This window comes from Ictidomys tridecemlineatus, chromosome 4 (genome assembly GCF_052094955.1).
Source record: "Ictidomys tridecemlineatus isolate mIctTri1 chromosome 4, mIctTri1.hap1, whole genome shotgun sequence".
Classification (NCBI taxonomy): Eukaryota; Metazoa; Chordata; class Mammalia; order Rodentia; family Sciuridae; genus Ictidomys; species Ictidomys tridecemlineatus.
The window spans coordinates 61,831,664-61,853,205 of NC_135480.1; the positions used below are offsets into that span (position 1 = coordinate 61,831,664).

Below are 21,542 nucleotides of genomic sequence, written 5' to 3' on the forward strand. Positions count from 1 at the left end.
TCATCCTGACATCAGTAATCTGGAGCTCCTTTTGCCCTTCCTGCCTGGGCATGGCCAGGAAAATGGAAACTTTTCCTTTGCCCCCCCTCCCCATATCGGTGTCCAGTTTTCCTCCTGGAATTTCCTGGAGCCTAGGAACCTGACCTTCTCTATCTCTTATGTGGCTCAGATTCTATGACTCAGTTTGTTTAGAACCCCATTGCCAGCCTACTTATCCTCAACAGTCTTATTTACCTTCCTCCACCTCCTTTCATGGGCTGTGATTATCCTGACCCCAGCCAGGCCTCTGCCCCCAGCACTCCCTGCTGCCTAGCTTGTCTAGATCTGCTCTCCTGGGATAGCTACCTGAGATCCCTTGAATGGTACTGAGCAGGGGACACTCAGTTCGCTGGGCTGCTGCCTCCAATCCTGGCGCACCACTTCTCACGGAGGCACAATTTACAGAAGAGTGAATATAATATGAATACTGCCCTGGGGCTTGTGCAACCATGTCCCTGGTCACTGCCCTGCTGGGCGCTCTGATGGTTGGCATTGGAAATGAGTAGGGTGGGATAGCTGGTGGTGGGGAAAGAGAAGTGTCACCGGTCTTGCTGGACTGAAGGACTAACTACCCTGGCAAAGAGGGATGGGGATTTGAGCTGGTCCCAGAGGGAAGTGCAGAAGCCCACCTGATAGGTCTCTTTTATAGGCCTTTAGGGATGGGCCTGGGTCTCTTCGAACAGGGCATAGTGGCTCCAATTTCCAGGAGGAATAAAAGGTCCATGAAGGGGCAGCCGTAGCCCTGATTACACAGGTAATGGCAACAGGACCCCAGCAGCATTCAAGTCTCCAGATCCAGCGAAACTTCTTTCCCCACCTCCCGATCCCGCGCATCCCCTGCAGTTCCTTGGGGGACTCGAAAGATGGCAACGTAGAGCAGTGCGACCGGGAGGCAGAGTGGCGAACCCCCTGCAGCTTCTAGGCTGGGGGCTCGGGGCCGCGAGCCTGGACTCTGACGTCGTGGGCGGGGCCGGCGGCCGTGACGCGAGGGGCGGGGCTAAGCACCTTCCCGGCCCGGCCGGCAATTCATTCAAAAGGCGCGCAGGCTGCGCGGCCGCCGGTGAGCTCCCCGAGCCGGGCCCGGGCACCAAGTCCGACCCGGAGCCGAGCTGGAGCTGCCGCGGCCAGGAAAGGGGAAGTGCGGGGCCCGCAACCAGGGTCCGCATCCAGGCCAGCGGGTTGCGCCCCTGCCTCCCTGCGTCTCCGAGGAAGTTCGCCGGCGTGGCGGATGCAGCAATCCAAGCTCGCGGCCCGCCGCCCCGGGTCCTGTCCCGGCACCTTCGGCACACGGATCGCTCCGGCCTCTGAGCCCCCGGCCCCGGACTGCGTGTCCTCTGGCTGCGATTCGGGGCCCGGCCCTGCGCAGTGTTTGTCAGAAGGTGCGTCGGAGGGAAGCAGCGTAACTTGCCGTGTGAGGGACCAGCGGGGCCCGGGAAACTTGGACCCAGACCAGGGCAGGGTGCGGGACAGGACAGCGGCGTCTCAGTGCCACTGCGGCGGGCGGGTGTGTGGGGGGGTCTGAACGGTGTCAGCCCGTGACTGTGGGTGACACGGCGCATGAGGCGGCCTGTCCCGGGTGAACGTGTGGCCGGCATACTGGGCGGTGACGCTGAGCCCAGCGGGTGACACAGAGGGGCTCTGTGTAACTGAGACTGGCAGAGACAGAGAGAGAAAGGGTTGGGAAAGACCCTGGGTCACCGGGGTCACTGTGTGTAGCCTGCAGTGTAAGCAGAACAGGGCCAAGAACACTGGTTAATGAGTGGGAGAAACCCCAAGTGACAGAACTAACCTTGGATTACTAGGGCCATAGCTGCGCAGGGTCAAGTAGTGTGTGTGTGTGTGTGTGTGTGTGTGTGTGTGTCTGTGTGTCTGTGTGTGTGCGCCCGAGTGTGCCGCGCGTGCCCACGCGCCTGGTGCCTGCCTTAGGACAATGAGTAAGAGGCAGAAAGAGGAGGGACCTCAGACACCTCTCAGCAAATGGGGGACCAAGAAGTTGGGTCTTTCCTTGAGGTGGGGGGGCACCTCTCAGGAGTCTGAGCGACATGCCCTGGCAGCAGGAGAGGGGGCCAGGGTTGGGGTTGGCACTTTTGGCAGCATTTGAGGGGGCCTGAGGTAGGCTCAGTTTCCACTTCACAAACACATACAGTATCTCTCACACTCACACATTGAAGTCCCACACCTCGTAGAGCTCTGCCCTTGGAAAACTGTATTCTGTAAGGTCTCAGCTTCAGTCTTGCTCTCAGACCCACCCCTGCTGGGCCTCAGTCTCCCCTGTCTACACACTGAAGTGTCAGGCTGTAAATGATCTGTGAATCATCACTTTGGGATCCTCTATTGTTTTTGGGTCAACTGCCTCTGTTCTCCCTTCCCTCCCTTCAGGCAGGGGCTTGAGGGCAGGCTTCTTCTGGGGGCACAGTGGTCCAGGGGCTGTACCCAGGTGTTGGTGAGAAGGTTGGAAGCACAGCCTGTCCAAACCTGGTCAAGGAGACTTCAGACTCTCACTGAAAGGCTGCCTGGTCCACTGTCTCGATATGAACCCATAGACAACATGGATCCTGAAATCCTGACCCAATAGACATTCTTTACTCAGGTCTCCTTTGTTCAACATCCTGGTTGGAGGAAGAGGGGGCACAGATTTGTTCCCCCAAATTAGTCTCTAGTCTGGGGGGGAGACTAAGTTCTTTCTGGAGATCTGGATCAGAGCCCCTTCACCATCTGGGCAAGTCCTTTCTGAGCCCCCTACTCCCACAAGAGGGTCTGAGGGGTTCATGCCAGGGTAGTTGGAAATTTGTCTCCCTGACCCAGAAGGTGGTGGTGATTATAGTGCAGCACCTGTTATAGGTAGGATCTGGAAATTCTGTCTTCTGCTGCCATCCTCTAAAGATATTTATTTTGTTGAAATGTTGCAAATGTGAAGGGGCATGGTGCTAGGCTCTGTTTTAAACTTTATAGTGTACTGTCACATTAAATCCTCACAGTGGTTCTGAGATCTGGTGATTATTTCAGAGAAAGAAACTGAGGCTCAAAGAAGCAAAATGGCTTGCCCACAGTCACACAGAAGTGGAATTCAGGACCTCTGACCTTGTGAGGTGCTTGGCCTCACAGGGTCACACCACCTTCCTGCTCATGCCTTACCTGGATTGGCAGGCATGGCCTTCCAGGGTGTTCCCTTTTGTTCTGAGTGTAATGTGTGTGTACACACATGTCTGGAACATCGGAGTCAGGTAGGTTACATGGCCTTCCTCTTCCTCTTCCTCCCTCAGCCCTCACCCTCAGCCAGATGTCACTAGAAAGGCCTGTCTTCTGAATTCTAGAGCTGCACCTGGGTTTGGAAATGTCCACCTGGTTTTGAAGAGTATCTGGAGTTAGCAGTGCAGCTTAGGGGTGGCAGGGGTAATTGACCTTCACCCTACCTGAGAGGCCCCCGTCCCCATCATTGTTGTTGCTCTAGGCATGTTCCTTACACTTCCCTTCTGCTGTGAGAGGGAACAGACTGAGTGACCTTGAACTGGTACCCTGCTCTCTGTGGGCCTTTCTCCCCATTCTTCCCAGATGCCCCTTCTAGTTCTGACCACTGCCATTGCTTGGCCTAGAGCTAGGTCTGGGCATCAGGGTGTCCTTTGGTCTTCTCTGGAATGACTGGAGCTCTGTTTCTTGGGGCTGATGAAAATAGCTGTCTTGGTCTCCAGGGGCTGAGCCCGAGTTATTTCCATCCCCAGCAAAGAGGTGGAAATAGCTCAGGGGCCTAGAGGGGAAGAGAGAGGAGAACCATTCTTCATCCCAGCCTCAGTGGAGGGCCCCCCAGCTCCATCCTGTGCCCTGCCCAAGCCAGACCTTTCTGGGACCTTGGGATGACAGAGGGGCCAGGTTGGGTTTCCACTTGTAACCCCGGTTGGGACTAGTGTGTTAGTTTCTGAGGAAGCTGCTGTGTCTGGCCAAGCATGGGAGACCCTGAGGAGCAGCAGCATCCCCTCTGCTCATAGGGTAGGAGTCAGAGCCAGCAGGCCCAGCCCTGTTTTACAAAGGGAGAGACTGAGGTTCTGAGAATTTCAGGGACTTACCCAAGGCCCCTAAACCTTGCTGTTCTGGCTTTCCCGTTCCCCACAGGGTACTCGTGTTCTGCTCTGCCACTTGTTCCCAGGCCAGCTGGACACCAGCCAGCACACGAAGCAGTCCTAAAACACACCTTCACAAAACTAGGCTGCTCTTACACTCTGGCTCTGGTCCTGCCCTCTGGGCCCAGACTCTTGTTCCCAGCTTGTCTGCCTTCATTTCCAGTCCTTCCATACTGCCAGAGTGACCTCCCTAAAGTGACTCTTGTCTTTTGCATGCAAAATAAAGTCTAAATTCCTCACCCTGATCTTGAGGCCTTTCCTTCTAAGATCTCTTAACTTTGCACCTTCACCCATATTCCTCCCTACCAGATGCCTCAGGTCGGCGCTGCTTTTGCTTTTATTGTCCCTCTTTCTAGAACTCTCCCAATCATTTAGGGTTCAGCCCACCTCACCCAGGAAGCTTCTGAGCCCAGCCTCCGTCTGTCTTCATTGTTGGATCCACCTGCTAGTCATTCCCCTTGCCTTTGGGTAATAGGCCCAGGTATGGGGCACCTATAGGCACTGCTCACCCAGCTCTGTGGCTGGCCTCACCAGCAGACTGCCCCCTCCCACTGCCATATCTATGCTGGCGAGGTCTCTCCTGAGAAAGGGCAGCCCCTGGGTGCCTGGATACATGGCAGTGTTTGTATCTGTGGTCTCTGAGGCTCACCATGGCCTGAGGTAATTCTAGGGGTTAGGGCCCAAAACTCAAGGCCACTCTGTGGGTCTGGGACAAGTTTGGTGCTAACCATGGCCCTCTTCAGACAAGGCCCTCATTCTAGGCCAGTAGAGGAAACTGTCCCCATTGATGTCCTGTTGTGTGGGCCCTGGGCTCAGCATCTCCCACAGTGGCACTTGTGGAGGTGCCTCCTTCCTGAGTTGTTATGGAAGAGCTGAGACTCAGAGCAGGGGGGAGCAGTCCTAGCTTGAGTCATACAGTTTTCATCCTCCCTGTTAGGGTTAGGGTTAGGGTTAGGGTTAGGGTTAGTCTAACACACCAGCTCTTGCCTAACTTCTGGCCTGGTCTCCAGGCAAGGGACAAGGGTTCAGGGCTTGTCTGATAATTCCGGCATGAGCTTCCAGAGAAAGATCAGGCTGGCCTACCCAAAGCAGGAGTGGGAAATGTTGGTGGGGCTCTCAGCACCTAGCAAGGGGAGACCTGTTATGGAGCTAGCCTTCTCCAAGTGGGTAGGAGAATGGAGCAGAAAGGGAGAGATTTTGCCCAAGATCATCCAGGAGAACCCATCCACCCCCCCCTCCCCAACTATAGATTGATGGGTGCTGGGATGTGGTCTCTGGGTAGATCTAGCACCCACAGTGCACGATGCTCCTGAGAGCATCAAGGCAGAGGCTTGGTGTTTCTGGGTAGGACTAGGCTAGCAGAGAGATAGGAACCAGTAGCTGTGTCCCTGCTCTGTGCCCAGTCCTGCCATCAAGGCTCCAGACTGTCCCATCTCTGCCTCATGCTGAGAGTGTCAATCCTCGAGGCACAAGCATGGAAACCGAGGCTCAGAGGACTAGAAACTCTTGCAAGACCCTGTTGTTGCTGGGATCCAAAGCCAGGTCTGTCAGTCTTGAAGGCCAGAGTTCTTTCCTGGGCCACCCTGGGAAAGATGAGAGCTCTATAAATAGACTGCCCGTGTGGCTGTGAGTGTCCCTGGCTAGCTGTCATAGACGGAGGGGATAGAGGGGCCTCTACAGCCAGTTAGAGGCAGGATCTGAGCATGGTGGAGAGGGAAGGGAGAAGGGTTTCTAGAAGGAGGGACTAAGCTTGGCCAAGCAAATACTGTGAGAAGGAACAGTGAGAGCAAGGGAGACCTGCAGTGTGCCCAGCCTCCCATGGGCACTGCTTACCTCCCTCAGAGAGCCTCCCCACTTTAACAGGAGTTAAAGGAGACTGAGAACGGACAGCCGAGAGGCCCTCCCAACAAGGAGCTTCCTGCAGGAGAAGGCACCTGGACTTAGGCCTGATTATAAGAATCACCGTTTGCCTGTGAATTCTGGGTCCCCGCCACACAGCGAGGCTAGCTGAATAGGCACAATTGCCCGAAATTAACAGAGGAGAAACTGAGACTTGGGCAGGTAGGTGGGCATACTGAGTGCTCACTGCACCTCCACCTTCCTGACAATGGTGTCAGCTGGTAAAGCAGGTGGGCACAGGCCTGGATAGCTAGGAAATGGGCACCCGGGGTCCTCTCAATGAGACCTCGGTGCCACCATCCATGCTGCTGGGATTTATATTGGGTTCCCCAATGCACCCTTGTTGTACCCAAGTTTTTTTGGATGACCTTGGCTGTTTCTGAGCCTGGGTTCCTTCTCTGGCCTTCAAGAGAACTGGTAATTTCCAAACAGCACTAAACAGTGGCTCTGCTTATTCCCTTAGCATCCCATGAGGCAGGGACTGGCACCTCTGTTTGCAGAGGAGGACCCCAAAGTTCAGATAGGAAAGTGACCTACCAAGGTCACAGATCCACTAATCAAGACCGCCAGAGCTTCAGCCCAGTTGGAATGTTCCAGAGACCAGCTTGAGCCCAGTTGGAATGTTCCAGAGACCAGCTTGAGCCCAGTTGGAATGTTCCAGAGACTAGCCTTATGCCCTCCTAACTCCATTCTCAGGCACACTCTCACTGTAGGCTCTGTTGGGTAGGGCCTTAGGGGGAGCCTCTATCTCTAACACCCTGAGCCTGAGGGAATCGGATAACAGGTCAGGAGGGGTGTGGTCTCCCCTCAGCCTCTCCCAAAGCCTCTGCCCAAGTCAGCTAGGTTGGGAAGGGGAAGGGCCCATACTGAGCACAGCGGAGCAGCTTGGGCATAGTGATTCAGTACCAAGCATATGACAAGGGTGGGAGGTCAAGGCAACTTCTTGGAGGAAGAGGTAGCAGTAATGTGAGTGGGGGCTGCAGGGAGTGTCCTCCAGTCCCTCCTAGGTCCCTTGCTGTCCTGTTTTGGAGTGAGAGGGGAGGTATTCTAGGGCTGGCCCATGGTACCAAGAGGTTGATGGCAAACTAGAAACGGGCCATGTGGGGGCAGTGGGGATGCCAGGTCTGGGAGACACTGGCAAAGGCTGCCTGCTGCCCACCCCTACTCCAGGGTAGGCAAGCCCTGTCATTTTTGAGACTAGATTATTAAGGCTACTTCTTAGCCTCTCTGAGCCTCAGTTTCCACATGGAATCCTGTCTCTGAGGGGTTCATTGGGACCCAACCTAGAGAGGCTATGAGGCATGTGGTGGGCACTTAGAGAGAAGGCTCTTGGGGAGCCCCAGCTCTGCCCCAGAGATGACGGTCTGGCCTCAGACACCCCTTCCCCTAGTCCTAGTCTCAGGCAGGAAGGAGGGAAGAGATTGCATCCGTACCTTCCCAGACTGGGAGGAGCTGGGTGGGCCCGATCTGGCTGCCTCAGCCCTTTCCTAAGCCTCAAGGAGACAATTAGCCCCCTCAGCTCCACCTGCCCACCTCACCACCTGATCTGCTGAAGTGCAGACCCAGGGGCAATGGGAGGTCTGAGGGGCAGAACCCTGCCCAGCTCCTGGTAAGGTAGCAGCAGCTGCTGCCTGGCAGTGTAGGGGTGCAGGATTAGGAGTCCGGCGCTGGAGAGGTACTCACTCAATGGTGGTGCCCTGGAGATCCTGGCTACCTGAGGCTGGGAGAGGGCTGGGAGAGGGCTGGGTCGCGGGGCACCCTTCTCACTGAGGAGTCCTGTGCTGACCTCTGCACATCTGGGCCCCCAGTTCAAGAACTGGGTCTACACTCCGGGACCTTTTCCTCCCTCTGGGAATTCCCAGACTTCCCCAGCCTTCCTGCTTCTTACAGTTTCCAGTGCCCTTTTCTTTCAGAGTTGGCAGATTGGGACAATACACAAATGAATATGAGCACAGGCAAATCCCGGAGGCCCCTGAGACTGCCACATGGGGATAGTAACTACTCTGGGGCCTGCCTGGCTCTTTGTACTAGACCTTCAGTTGAGCCACCTACTGTGTTCCTGCTTCCCTAGACTCTGCCATCAGATTGGCAAAGACTCAGAACATCCACCTGCCAGGCTCTGGGCTAAACCTCAGGATGGGGGAGGCAGAAATGAGGCAGTCCAGGGCTCCATCCCTGCTTCAGTCACACACTAGTTGTGTGACCTCCAAGTGACCTCTCTGACCTCCAGCTGTAAAACAGAAATGCTCACTTCTGCTGTGAAGAGTAGAGATGACCCAGAGCCAGGGCCAGCCCCAGCTTGGGGCCAGTCCCCCCCTCCTGTAGGGGAGGAGGGCAGCAGGCAGTTCCTCGCTGCCCTCAGCACCGCCCAATGTGGGCACTGCCCTACTTCAGCCCCAGTTGCCAGGGAACCACTGGGTCCCTTGCTAACCTGGATTTTTCTATTGATGGGTAGCCTTTGTCTTCCTGCCTGGTACAGCCACCACTGAGGGAGGCCCATGTCCAGCTGTGTTTCTAGGCAACTCTTGGCAACCCTCTCCTCTGGAGGCTGGAGGGAGGTCCATAGGCCTCAGAGCATGGGCTGGGAAACAGAGCCTGCCTTCCTCCAACCCTGCTCCTGGTGGGCACCTGTTCGTACCACATCTCCCTCGCTTGGAAGGTAGCCCAGTGCACCTGGCAAGACCCAAATTGTTCCTTGCCTGTCCCCCCCTGCTTAACCCTCCAAGGTTCCCATAGCTCCTGGGAAAAGTGCAGGCTTCTCAGTTGCAGCCGAGGCTGGTGTGACCTGGGCACTGCCCATCTGTCTTCCCAGCCTCCTCTCCTTTCCCACACCCTCCCCTCCCCAGAGGCTCCACGTAGCTGCTCAGGCACCTCCTGTGTACCTGGCTGTGTGCCAAGCATTGAACATAAATGTAAAAGGAGAATCTCAGTGTGCTCACACGGGCATGGCAAGCATGTGCCCCTTCCCCCTCCACAGAGGGAAACTGAGGCACAGTGAGTAGTGAGTGCTTGTGGAGGGTGTACTCTGTGCCAGCCCAACGCTGAGAAATTAGTGTGAATCCTCTCATTTCACTCTCCTGACAGTCCTCTGCAGCCGTCCACAGCCACAAAGCCAGTGAAGAGCAGAGCAGGACAACACACTCCACCATGTGGCCCCAGGTGGTCCTGGAGCTTCAGATGCAGGTTCATACCCACCCCTCTTAGTCCAGCCTCATCTGTCCTGCCGGCCCTGCAGCCTTCAGGGCCCTCACTACCCCAGCGGGGCCTTGTGCCTTCTACTGAGAGTACCCTTTTCTGCCTCCCATCCTGAGTGCAGTGCAGACTTACCCAGTGTGGCACTGGGCATGGAAGACGGCTGGTGGCAGGGACAGGCTGGGTAAACAGGGTGGTTAATGCCGGTGGGGAGGTGGTGGTTGGGGGAGGCTTCCAGGAGGAAATGACTTTGAGCTAAGCTCTGAAGGAAGAGTAGGTGTTGGCCAAGTGATGGGAGGGGTTTCTAGGCAGAGGAAATGGCAGGTAACTGTGTCTTGTGTGTCTTGGGAAGAAGGTTGAAGTGGCTGGAGCATGCAGATGTGTAAGGGTTGGCAGGGGTGCGTCAGGACGCCATTCTGAGGGTGGCGGGAGCTGGCGCATAGGGCCAGGCTCCATGACGGAACATCTAGGCTGCTGGGTGAGGGGGCCAAAGGGTCAGGCTGAGGCCCAGGGAGACTGGGGAGAGTACCAGAGGGGAGGGCCCAGCTGGGGAACAGAGGGGTGTGACCCCACTGGCTTCAGTTCTGGGAAAGGGGAAGCTGCCCCAGGCCTGGGCGGGTGCCACAGCTTCCTCTTTCTCTGAGGCCTCCAGGCTGCTCCTCTCTGGGGCTCTGCTACCTCCAGCCTCTCTGCAGTCCGGGGCCCTGTCATGGCGATGCGGGCTGGCTTTTATCCAGGGAATTTCTGGTTCTCATCGTTGGGGCATTTTTCTGGAGGGTCGAGGAGGAGGAAACCTTCTGACCTGAGCCTGTGTGTTAGAGGCCTCCTGCTTCTAGCCTCGGGCTGGGTACTGGGCTTTGTGGTGAATAAAGCAGACATCTGTGCCCTCCTGCTGTCTGGCGGGGTGCAGGCAAGTAAGCAGCCGGGACCAACGACAAACCTGCACAGGGGTGGGGGAGGGGCCTCGTGACCCACTTTAGGGTGGATTACCTCACAGGTCTCCTGACAGCTTTCCCATAGGAGATAAACATGCCCATCTTGCAGATAAAGAGACTGAGCCCTGAGAAGTGAGGGGGCTTAGGTCCCATAAGGGGTTGGTGGCAGTGGGGACAGGCCCCAGGCTAGGAGACTTGGGGGAAGAGTGGCTTCTGAGCTAACTTCCTTCTCCACTAAAACCCCTGGGTCTCCTCTTCCCCAGCCCAGTGTGGCTGGGGGGTTCTCCCTCAGGCACATGGAGCTGGAGAGGGGGCTCCGGGGACCTTCCCTGCCCTCTCTGGGCCTCAGTCTCTCCATCTCTGACAGCTGTGCTTCAGGAAGCCCTCAGGGGATGCTGGAACTTCATGGCCTTCTGGATAAAGCAGAGTGGTAGGGATGGGGCCTTCACAGACCCCCTTCCAGCCTCCCAGCCTCCCAGCCTCCCAGCGGTGGGCTTCTCTCTGAACTTGCTCTCTGGTCATGGTTCCAGGGCTCTGTGCTGGAGACCTGGGGTGGAGGTTGGGGCCCCTGAGCAGCAGGTGTGCACACATGTGCATAAGGGCTTTTCTGCCTGACCAGGCAGGTCCAGCTGGGACTCAGACTGGGCTGAGTGTGGGGGCCGGGGCAGCCAGACTGGAGTAAGTGCCGGGTTGGGGTAATTAGAGGTAGTGTAATTAGAAGGCATGAGGGCAGCAGGCGGCGGATGTCTATGCATGTGCCTGAGTGGGCCCTCTCTGGCTTGGAGACTGGGCCTCTGGACACTTGCTTTCCTCCTGGAAGTCTCCGCATTGCGCAGCTCCACGCCTTTCTGCAGATGAGCATCTGTACACTGGCTTCTCACGCGCTCAGGTCACCCAGTGGGTGCCACCCAGGGTCGGGGGTGGCTCTGGGGCTGTCTACTCTGCAGTTATTTTGCTTCTTACTTTTCATTCCCTGCCCAGCCTTATAGGCCTATCTGGGGACATGAAGGTGCTGGGGCTAGGGGCAGGCTGTGGGGACAGCCTGAGGACTTGGGCTTGTGATTAGATCTGCGGGTTGATCCCTGGAAGGATGAGGAGGGGATACACGGAGATGAGCTTGAGCCGGGAGTTTGGCAGCGCAGAGTAGGGGGAAGGGACGCTGTGACCAGATTTGAGGAGGGCAGGTCGGGAGATGAGTCAGGGGACGCAGTCTGTTGAGTGTTGGCTGCCAGATTCAGCCTTCACCTACCCTGTGGCCTGGGCTTCCTTGTCCCTGGTTTTCCCCTTACCTGGCCTGGGGCCAAGAGTGGCTGGCTGCCAGTGACCTGGAGAGTCCCAAGGATGATGTGACTACTCCCCTCCCCCTCCCCTGGGTGTAACACAAACCCCTGGCCCTGCGAGGTCTATGTCTGGCCAGGTCAGGCGGGTGGATCAATTTCCTGGGCTCCTTTTCCAGGCGGGAAGTCCGGGCTGCCCACAGGGAGAGGGTCTTCCGTGTGACCTGGAACTTGCCACAGGCAATGTGTCTCCTGGAGGGTTGGCATCACATAGGTTGGGGCTCCTCTGCCTGCCCATGACCTAGGACAGTGGCTGGGCTCTCTAAGTCCCATGAGCCATCCTTGGACCTCAGAGGCTGTACATGGCCTGTGTCCAGGTCCCATGAACACTGTTTCTGTCACCTTTACAACCCTGAAAGCAGGCCTCTGGGGTACATCCTGGAGCTTCCTCATTCAGCAACAGTCCCTGCGGTTGTGTAATTTGAATCCTGAATCCTGTTGTTCCAACTTGTCCACTGGCTGGGGGCTTCTCCAGAAGCAGCCGCATTTTGGCCCTGGGGCCTCAGTCTTGGCTGGCCAGGGGGCTGGGCAGCACCACTGATGTTGCTGTGTTTTGTTCTTTGGCACTTCCCACTGACTGGCAGGGGAACCATTCTCTCAATCTCTGCAGTATGGGGTCCCCGGGGATGGGGATCCTTGAGGACAGGGTCCTATTTCCCCGGTGAGGGCAGTGGCTGGCCCATGGGGGAAAGAGGAAGAGAGGCTGAACTCTGCTGCCATGGCCACCTACCCCTTCAGATCCCCTGTGGCAGCCAGGCAGGCAGAGATGTAAGTAGACATGTCCTGGCCCTCCCTGGGGATGCGTGGACAGTGGCCATGTGGAAGGTTCCAGGCCTGTGATGGAGTGAGGCACAGGAGTTATAGGAGCCAGACTCAGCTTTGGGGAAAACTTCTAGAAAAGCTTCCAGAAAGAAAAGTGTTTGAAAGGTGGGGACAGGGCCTTCCTTAGAGCAGAACCAGTGAGAGTGGAGGCAGAGGAACGTGAGGCCAGAGGCCGTGGGCTTGTGGGCTGCAGTTGGCAGGAGCCTGGAAGCTGCAGAGGAGAGCAGAGGCCGAGGTTGAGGGCTGCAGCCTTCTCTGCCTGGCTGGCCTCCCCACGCTTCCTTCCTCCTGTGCTCCCCTGCAATGCCGCAGGGCACCTGGCTGTTTATGGAAGGGGAAGGAAGCCCTTCCTCCTCTGGGAAGCCTCCCCAGCCTGCAGGGCCCTCTGTTCTTCCAGTGAGGCTGGCCCTGCACGGTGCAGCCCACCTCTGCTCAGACTGGACCTGGGTGGAGATCTAGGGCACTCTCCCAACTCCTTGTGAAGGCCTGTCATTCTGAAGTGCCTGGGGGGACAGCAGCTGCCTTTCTATCCTGGCTGGCCCCTGAGTCTTCCCTCCATCTACCCTAGGCCAGAGATTGCCGCAGGGCCTGATGATGAAGCTGAGCGGACTGTGCTGGCCCCTGTCCTGCCTCCTCGTGGTGAGTGGGACGGGCTGGGGAGGAGCTCCAGGGAGGAGGGAGTGAGCCTGCTCAGGAACCCCATGCTGGGACGAAGCTTGATTATTCAGCTCTTCTTGGGAAGCATTTGGGGCTGTCCAACCCCAGGTAGCCCATCCTGACCCACCCTGGCATGAAATGGTGAGCCAGGAGGGAAGGCCATGGCTTCCCCTACCCATCCAAGGCAGAAGACACTGCTTTCGCAGACCATGCCTACCCAGGCTGGGCGGGGGGCAGGGGGAGGAGAAGGAAGGACTTGCATTTGTAGGCAAGGCCTGGTGGCTAAGGGCAGGTGCCTGTCAGCAGCTGATGTGGGAATAGTGGCCAGTAGTGGGGAACCTGAGGAAATTGGGCCAAAGACGCCTGGGATTTGGGGCACCTCAGATGCTGGAGTTGAGATCTGTGATGGAAATGAGAGAATCCGGCCAGACTTGGCCCCAGACAGGTCTTGGCGTCTGGTTTGGAGTCGTCCTTCTTTCTGAGGCTGGAATTCCTGAGTGTGATACCTGGCCTCAGGCAGGTACTGGAGCCAGGTCTGGAGCCTGAGGAGATCCCCAGAGCCTCTGTGACATTTTGCCTCCAAGGGAGCTGGCTCTCCTCTCTGCCTCATACCCCCAAATCAGTGTTGGACTAAAATGAAGGACATGGTCTCCCCACAGCAGGAGTTGAGGCCAGATGGTTCACACCTGGAAGTGGGAAGCAGTGGGAGCTCCCCGTGGGAGGCGCTGGGACACCCTTCTTTTGAATGTGCCATCCTCTGTTTGCGTGCCCGGGTGAATGGGGCGGCCTTGCCACAGGAGGAGGTCACAGAGGAGGATGTGGTCTCAGAGACTCAGCCCAGGGCCCAGAATAGTAAGCACCAGCTGCAAACTTGGCTCCAGGAATGATAAACAGAGGCGGGCTAATGACATGTCCAGCTGTGATTGGGGGGCAGGGGTTGCAGCAGGAAGAGGGACAGAAACAGAGAGGAATTCGGAAGCATTTCCTCCTCATTGGTCTTGTTAGCTGGAAGGGGTGTAATTCAGAGATCCAGGGGCTTGAGGTCCTGATCCCCTGTCTGGGGCTTTCCAGAACTTTCCTGAAGCAGATGTGATTTTTCTCCCTACTCAGGCACTGGTAATGAAGCAGGTCTGGGACAGGGCAGGTTTTCCTTGCAGTGTGAGGGATCAAGGTTAGAAAAGTGTCCATGAAGCCTGGGTGGGATGGCCCTATGTGGTCAGCGATCTCCACTCCTATGGGCTCAGATGACCCTAGTGACCCCGTGCCCAGAACTCTCTCCTTCCCTCCCTCAATATGCTCCTGTTTCCTTTTCTTCCAGCTGCTGCCCTGGCCTCTGGCCACTGCAACACCAACGACCCTTTGGCAGTGCCCACCTGGGGAGGAGCCCGATCTGGTGAGCATTGAGCTGCACATCTGCCCTCTCCTGGGAAGACATCTTAGGGCAAGGGGTGGGGTCCCAGGCCTGGCTTCCCCAGGGATCTCAGGCCTGACTCCTGGCCTCCTTCTCACCCTTTGTTTCCTACAGGACCAGGGTCAGGGCACATTATGCAGGTCCTGCCCCCCAGGCACCTTCTCCATCTCCTGGGGCTCCAGCCCATGCCAGCCTCATGACCGCTGCAGCCTTCGAAGGAGGCTGGAGGTCCGGGCTGGCACTGCAACCCAGGATACACTATGTGGAGGCTGCCAGCCTGGGTGAGCAAGGGGTGGATGGTGGGAGCTCATGCCTAAGAGGCCAGGACTATGGATCCTGGAGTTCCAGCCTATTTCCACCCTACATAGACCTTAGTCCTCCCATCTGTGAAATGGGATGGAACAAGACCATTGAGGGTGACTGATAGGAAGGAATCCAGCCTACGGACAGTTTTGGGGGAAACTTCTGGACCTCAGTGACATCTCTCCCTGCAGGTGGATTGGGCCTCGGGGGGTTCCCCACATTCCATGTCAACCATGTTCCTGGGCATCTCTGAGCACTCCTGGCTGTAATGGTGAGTGGCAGATTGGAGGTGTGTGAGGAATGGGTGCAGGAGCTTGAGCCCAGGAGTTCCTGATTGTCCATTTGGGGCACTGGGGTCCTCTTAGCCCCTGGGAGGACAGCCAGCCCGGGGGAGCCCAGCAGAATGTGGCCAGTCACCTCCCTTTACTTCTGAGTGGCAGAAACCATACAGAGGGTGGAGGCCACAATTAGGGGCTGAGGAGGTTCACATCCTGACCAGGCTCCCATTCCTGTCCTCTCCATGAGACCCTGCAAGTGAATGTCCACACACATAAACACATGGGCACACCTCACCGCTGAGCCAGTCGCCCTCTCAGGTGACTCATTCACAGGGCCTGCCTTAGGGAGGCAGGATTCCGCGTCCCCGTGCCTAGGCATGTGCCACGTTGCCATCTGTTCACTCCTCACCCAGCATGAGGGGTGATGGGGGTGCCAGGGGCTGCCCATCCTGAGGCCCGAGGAAGCCTGTTTCAGGACCCCTGTTTGGCAAAAAACGGAAGAAAGGCAGGGTTGAGCTGGCCTTTGCCTCCCCAGTATGGCGGGGCGTGGGCTGCCCTGGACCATCAGTCCTCCCTCCACCCCACCCACACTAACTTGGGCCCTGGGCCTCTCTGCCTCTCTGTTTTCCTCTGCCTCCATCTTGTGCTCAGAGTGGGGGCGGCGGGCCCGACGTGGCGTGGAGGTGGCAGCCGGGTCCAGTGGCGGTGGTGAGACTCAGCAGCCGGGGAACGGCACACGGGCCGGTGGCCCTGAGGAGACGGCTGCTCAGTATGCGGTCATTGCCATCGTGCCCATCTTCTGCCTCATGGGGCTCCTGGGCATCCTGGTGTGCAACCTGCTCAAGCGGAAGGGCTACCACTGCACGGCGCACAAGGAGGTCGGGCCCGGCCCTGGAGGTGGAGGCAGTGGTGAGGCCGGGCTTGGGGTCCAGGTGGGAGACAGGGAACTTGGAGGCGACCAGAGGGAACCTCCCTGGCCTTGGGGGCTCTGGCAAGGAGAGGCCTGTGGAGGGCCAACTGGGAGGGCCTCCTGAAGGTGGTGTGCGCCAGCCTCAGGGGAGACGCCTACAGAGGTGCTGCTGCTGGGAGGAAGGTGAGGGTCCAGGAATGGTGACGGGGCAGAACCAGCAGAGCTGGTCAAGTGGTGGTAGCCCTTTTTCGTTGAGCCGGGCCCAGCTATGGAGATCTGGATTCCTGAGGGGGCGGGTCTACAGGCTGTAATTGTGTGTATGGTTCCAGGGTGGATGACCTTTTAAGTACTGAAAGTGACCTTTGACCTCTGGCCTGTAGCTGGAGGAATGTCCTGTGGGAAGGGGGCAGTTGTCCTGGGCAGACACCACAAGGAGCTCAGGTTACAGCTGCGGGCTGTGGTTTGAATTACAAGTTCTGGAAAGAGGAAGAGGCACATTCTCTCACTCCTACCCCAGGGCCTGGGTCTCCTTCCTCTCCCCTACCTGGCCAATGCCTCCTGAAGGACAGGGGCCCCACTTCCATATACACCACCCTTGGGCCTCTGGCCAAGTCAAGAGTGAAATAGCACCTCCTATGCCAGAGTCCCAGACTGCCTGGGGCTGGCCAAAGCCCCTTCTAACTCCTGACACTAAAATCTGGAGGGGGCGGGAAGGCAGGCAGGAAGGTGGCGACTGAGGGCGGTTTTGCCTGGGACTACACTTGTTTTCCTAGCTTAGTGACTTTCTTTAATCTCTGGCTGCTGCCTAGGAGCTTTCTTTGCTGCTGGGTTTGGGATCGATCTTGTTGGCCCATTCCCATACCCTTGAGGTCTGGGCCCAAAGCTAACCAAGGACCTCAGTTAAACAGTGCCACGGACAGGGAGGTGTGCAGGAAGTAATGGGCCTGGAGGGGCAGAGTTTGCGATAGATGTTGGGAGTTCTGGGTAAGAAGGATCCCACTGCAGAGAGGCAGTGCGACCCAGAGGAGGCTGATACAGCCCCTCACCCGCACAGTCTGCAGATGGCCCTGAAATCACTGAGTACCCGGGGCTTCTGGTAGAGAAGGAGTGAGTGTTCAGCAGTAACTGCGATGGTGGGCTACTCTGAGCCATAGCCGAGGCTCAGAGCCCGCAGGTGCACAGCCCTGGGATACTTCTGTCATCTACTGTCACCTTAACCAAGCTCAGCTCTGATTTCAAGGCCCGGGGTGCCCTCTGCTGGCTGATCCTGGTTCTTCTCTTTCCCAGGGATCAACCCTGCCTACAGGACTGAGGATGCCAATGAGGACACCATTGGGGTCCTGGTGCGTCTGATCACAGAAAAGAAAGGTAAGGACACAGTCTGACCCATCCCAGTGCCCAGGAGAGGAGTGTCTCTTCCTGGAGCCTATGAGGCGGTGTAAGGTCACTGAACTGCCCTGCTCTGCCCTCGCCGCCTGGGTGCTTCAGACAGACGCGGTGCTGCCCCATGTCTTTGGTCTTGCTTGATGAGGGGTGGAGGAAAAGGTGCAGAGCCCAGCTTGGGTATGCGTGGTGGGTAGGTAGGGGGCTCTGCTGGGACTTGGGGGCTCCCATTATGGTTGGAGCTGGGTTCTGACCACAGCTGCCCACAGAGAATGCGGCGGCCCTGGAGGAGCTGCTGAAAGAATACCACAGCAAACAGCTGGTGCAGACAAGCCACAGGCCTGTGCCCAGGTGAGGGGGGCAGGGCCTTCGGATAATCAGCCTGCCTCCTGGGGGCTACCGATTGGGTCTCTTCCCTCACATGCTACCTCTACCCCTTCTCTACCTGCTTGGGTTTTCTGGCCCTAAGCCTGGGCTGCCCTGATGACTGCTCCTACCCGTTCCCTTCTGTAGGCTGCCGCCGGCCTCCCCCAGTATGCCACACATCTGCCCTCATCGCCACCACCTCCACACCGTGCAGGGCCTAGCTTCACTCTCTGGCCCCTGCTGCTCCCGTTGTAGTCAGAAGAAGTGGCCCGAGGTACTGCTGTCCCCTGAGGCTGCAGCTGCTACTACTCCTGCTCCCAGCCTTCTGCCCAACCCAGCCAGGGCTCCCAAGGCTGGGGCCAAGACAGGACGTCAGGGCGAGATCACCATCTTGTCTGTGGGCAGGTGAGGTTGGCACAGTTGCACCAGGATGATGGAGAGGTGACAGCCTTGAGTGGAGGCAGGGTCCTAGATTAAACCCTGGGTACTCTGCTCAGTGATGGTCCTACCCTTTGTGGGCCTCTCTAGTAGGGTGGGTGGCAGAAAGAAATCAGCTGTGCAACACCTCACATGGAGCCCTTGGGTTTTCAGGGCATGTGTTGGCCCCTGTGGCATCTGGGACCTCTGAGGCCAAGGGCGTCTGACACCTAGAGGTGGGGTGCTGGGCTAGGTAAAAACAGCGGAGGGAAGCCTTATCTATGGAGGGCCTGGAAGACGCTCAGGCACAGGTGTCAGAGGCTCTGACCCTGAACTCAAACTCTGCACCCAGAGTGGTCACACCACCTCTTCTCCCAGGTTCCGCGTGGCTCGAATTCCTGAGCAGCGGACAAGTTCAGCAGCATCTGAGGTGAAGACCATCACGGAGGCTGGGCCTTCGGGGGGTGATCTCCCTGACTCCCCACAACCTGGCCTCCTGCCGGAGCAGCAAGCACTGCTGGGAAGTGGTGGGAGCCATACGAAGTGGTTGAAGCCCCCAGCAGAGAACAAAGCTGAGGTGAGGGCTGGGGAAGGCTTGTGAGTATCTTGGGCTCCAGAACAGGGGCACAAGTGCAGGGTCCCTGGGAAAGAGCCATTCACTGGGAGCCTGGAAGCCCCTTGAATCAGCTTTGGCCTTTCATCCCTGTCTCCCAGGAGAACCGCTATGTGGTCCGGCTAAGTGAGAGCAACCTGGTTATCTGAGGGGCTGCCTACTTTAAGGACACTCAAACCTGCCTTGGGAGGTTCTGAAGGCTTCCTGGATGAGGAAGAGCTACAGCTGGGACTGTGAGGACCAAGAAGCGATGGCCCAGCAGGCAAAACAGCAAAGGCCAAGGCCTGGAGGTGGGACCGTCCGCCCCAGTGAGGAGGCAGGCAGTTGGTGGGCACTGTGTGAAGGAGCAGATTGAGAGCCTGGCCCCTGTCCCTGCTGCCCAGTTCCTACCCTGTAGGATGCCCTAACCCTGTGCCTGCCCTGGCCACATCCTAGGAGCCGAGAGTTCTCTGTACCACCAGAGGTCTAGGCTTGGCAGAGAGGTGGCGCCTGTACTTGGTGCCCCAGTCCCACACTTTGGTGACTAGCTATCCTGCCCCTGTACAGGGCCCTAGAGCAGATGTGCTTCTTCCTCCTTTTCTAGCAGGTTCTGTAAATGGAAAGGGCAATATAAAAGCCCTGGGCTGGGAGGCCAAGTTCCTGGGATCTAATCCTGGGCACATCCCTGGCCAATACTGGTCCCAGTTTATTTGTGAAGTAGGGAGAGAATCACGCCTCAGTGCCCAGGACCTCTCCAGCTCCTTGGAGGTTCTGGGATGGGTCCTGTGGAGGGGGTGCTTGACTCTGCCACCTCTCCCATTAGTAGCTTTATCTGGCCCATTTTTGCTGCTTCCGGGGCCTCTGCCTTCAAGGCCCCCATGGGGCTGCCCATCCACGGCTCTGCCTACAGAAGAGGCTTACTTGCATGTGCCTGCCCTACTTCGCTGTTTTTAATGAAACTGAAAAATGACTTGACCTGGGCGAAGCTGAAGTGCAGAGCCCCAGCCCACTCTGCCACCCCCAGATCTCTGGAACTTTGGGGAGAGGACCACTGGCTGGGCTGAAGAGCACTTCTGGCATCAGTGGTTTCTGTGTCCCTGTGGTGCAGCATGTCTGCCCCCAGCCCTGGACAGCGCAGGTGACTGCTGGCCCAGCCCTGTCTGTCTCCACTCGGGCTCAGCCACCTCATTATTTATGTGGGGCCGTGCAGGCGCAGGCCCACTGCCTGTCCCCATTTCTCTTATTTATTAAAACTTGCTGTTATCTTTGCATCTCCATCCCCATCCACTTGTCGAAGAATAAAAGGTGGGAAAGTGGTGTATGAGGACCTTCTTTTCCTTGTGCCCCTTCCCGAGGTCATCTGTCTGTTCAACACATACTCTTCAGCCCTACTGTGTTGGGCTTCATGTGCTGGACAGGCGGTCCCTCCCCTCACAACACCTCAGTAGTGGGGAATATGGGCCAGAGGAGGCCCCTAACTTCACCTGGTTCCCATGAAGGCCCCTAGAGGGCTGTCCAACAGAAAAACAGTGTGAGCCACGTATGGGATTCAAATTTCTAATAACCATTCCAAAAAGTAAAAATAGGTGGATTTAATTTTAATAATTATCAATACTGTCTTTTAAACTCAGTATATCCAAAATATTTTCATTGCAATATAAAATCAATGTAAAAAATATGAATGAGTTTGTTTTTTTGTTTTTTTTTGCTTTTCAGTGTTTATGTATTTTAAACATCTTAATATGAACTAGCATATTTCAGGGGCTCAAGAGCCACATGTGGCAAATGATCATCCTATTGGACAGCAAGCGCTAGAGGAAGCAGTGGCGTGGAGCCTGGAGATGAATGGGGATGGGGGAGGCACTGGGAGCTGGAGTGTGGAAAGGGGAGACAGTTCCATGGAGGGGGAACAGCACAAAGGCCAAATGGAAACTGGCCACCAAAGGCCAAATGGAAACTGGCCACCAAAACATGAAGGAGAGGAGCCTGACCCATTAGAGGAGCCTGACCCTCCTGGCCACAGTGTGCAGAGTGCAGGGTCAGTGGAAGCAGGGGTACCTTGAAGGAGCCTTTGCAGCTGTCCAGGCAAGAGATGATGGAGAGGAACAGCTGGAGCCACGGAACTCCTAGGGCAGACCTGCAAGGGCTCCTTAACAGGATGTGGGGCAAGGGATTAGGGCCAGCTGGGTGGGGCAAGAGCAGTCCTGGGGGCACCTATGACAGCCCTGACAGGTGTCCTAATGGCATCTGGACATGGAAGTCTGGAGCTTTAAAGAGACAGACCTGGTTGACAAGAATATCACTTAGATGAACATTTATGCCAGGTCTGAGCTGGGACATGTCTCAGGGAAAGGGCCCAGAGCAGATCCTGGGACTGCTCCAGGGCCTGGCAGAGAAAGAACCACCAGGCAGAAAATCAGGAGAGGACAGTGTCCTGGCAGCTGAGAGGGCAAGGGGGTGGAGAAGAGGATGGGCTACAAGGCCAGGTGCCGCTGATGGGCCAGGAGGACTGCTGCCTGAGTAGACATGGATTTAGAGGGAGTCCTCTCAGGGAAGCAGTGAGAGCAAGGCCAGGTCCAAGTGGACTGAGAGAGACAGCTCCATGCAGAAGCCTGGCTGTGTCAGGCCATGGCTAGTGGGGCCTTAGGTTCTGGGAGAGATTGTTTTTAGTTAAGTTGGGAATTCATTGGTGTTTGTTATTCTGTCAGAAGATGGAAAGAAGTAGTCAGGGACTGTGGCACATGCCTGTAACCCCTGCTACTCAAGAGGTTAAGGCAGCATGATCAAAAGTTCAAGGCCAGCCTGGGCAACTTGGTGAGACCATCTCAAAATAAAAAGGGCTAAGGATGTAGCTCAGCGGTAGAACACTGCCCTCACACGCAAGAG

At 57.0% G+C, this 21,542-nt stretch overlaps 1 protein-coding gene across 2 annotated transcripts; it reads left to right on the top strand.

Moving 5' to 3' along the window:
• Positions 1–703: 703 nt before the first annotated feature.
• Relt (RELT TNF receptor) lies at positions 704–20,334 on the top strand. Of its 2 annotated transcripts, XM_078046657.1 has the most exons (12): positions 1,284–1,418; positions 3,046–3,263; positions 12,908–12,978; positions 14,315–14,389; positions 14,522–14,688; positions 14,902–14,981; positions 15,640–15,897; positions 17,186–17,266; positions 17,551–17,632; positions 17,795–18,052; positions 18,443–18,641; positions 18,779–20,334. In XM_078046657.1, the coding sequence occupies exons 2-12, from the start codon at positions 3,242–3,244 to the stop codon at positions 18,824–18,826; spliced, it is 1,341 nt and encodes a 446-aa protein (XP_077902783.1). In that variant the 5' UTR covers positions 1,284–1,418; positions 3,046–3,241; the 3' UTR covers positions 18,827–20,334. The 2 variants fall into 2 exon arrangements, with proteins under 2 accessions (XP_021580750.2, XP_077902783.1); XM_021725075.3 differs by lacking the exon at positions 3,046–3,263 and having other exon boundaries at positions 704–1,418.
• The last annotated feature ends 1,208 nt before the right edge of the window (positions 20,335–21,542 follow it).

Bases quoted from the DNA above. Each gene is read 5' to 3' on its own strand.
- Relt (XM_021725075.3), top strand. From the start codon at position 1,268: ATGCAGCAATCCAAGCTCGCGGCCCGCCGCCCCGGGTCCTGTCCCGGC. The intron at 17,633-17,794 runs GTGAGGGGGGCA...TCCCTTCTGTAG, and splicing joins AGCCACAGGCCTGTGCCCAG to GCTGCCGCCGGCCTCCCCCA. The intron at 18,053-18,442 runs GTGAGGTTGGCA...CTCTTCTCCCAG, and splicing joins ACCATCTTGTCTGTGGGCAG to GTTCCGCGTGGCTCGAATTC.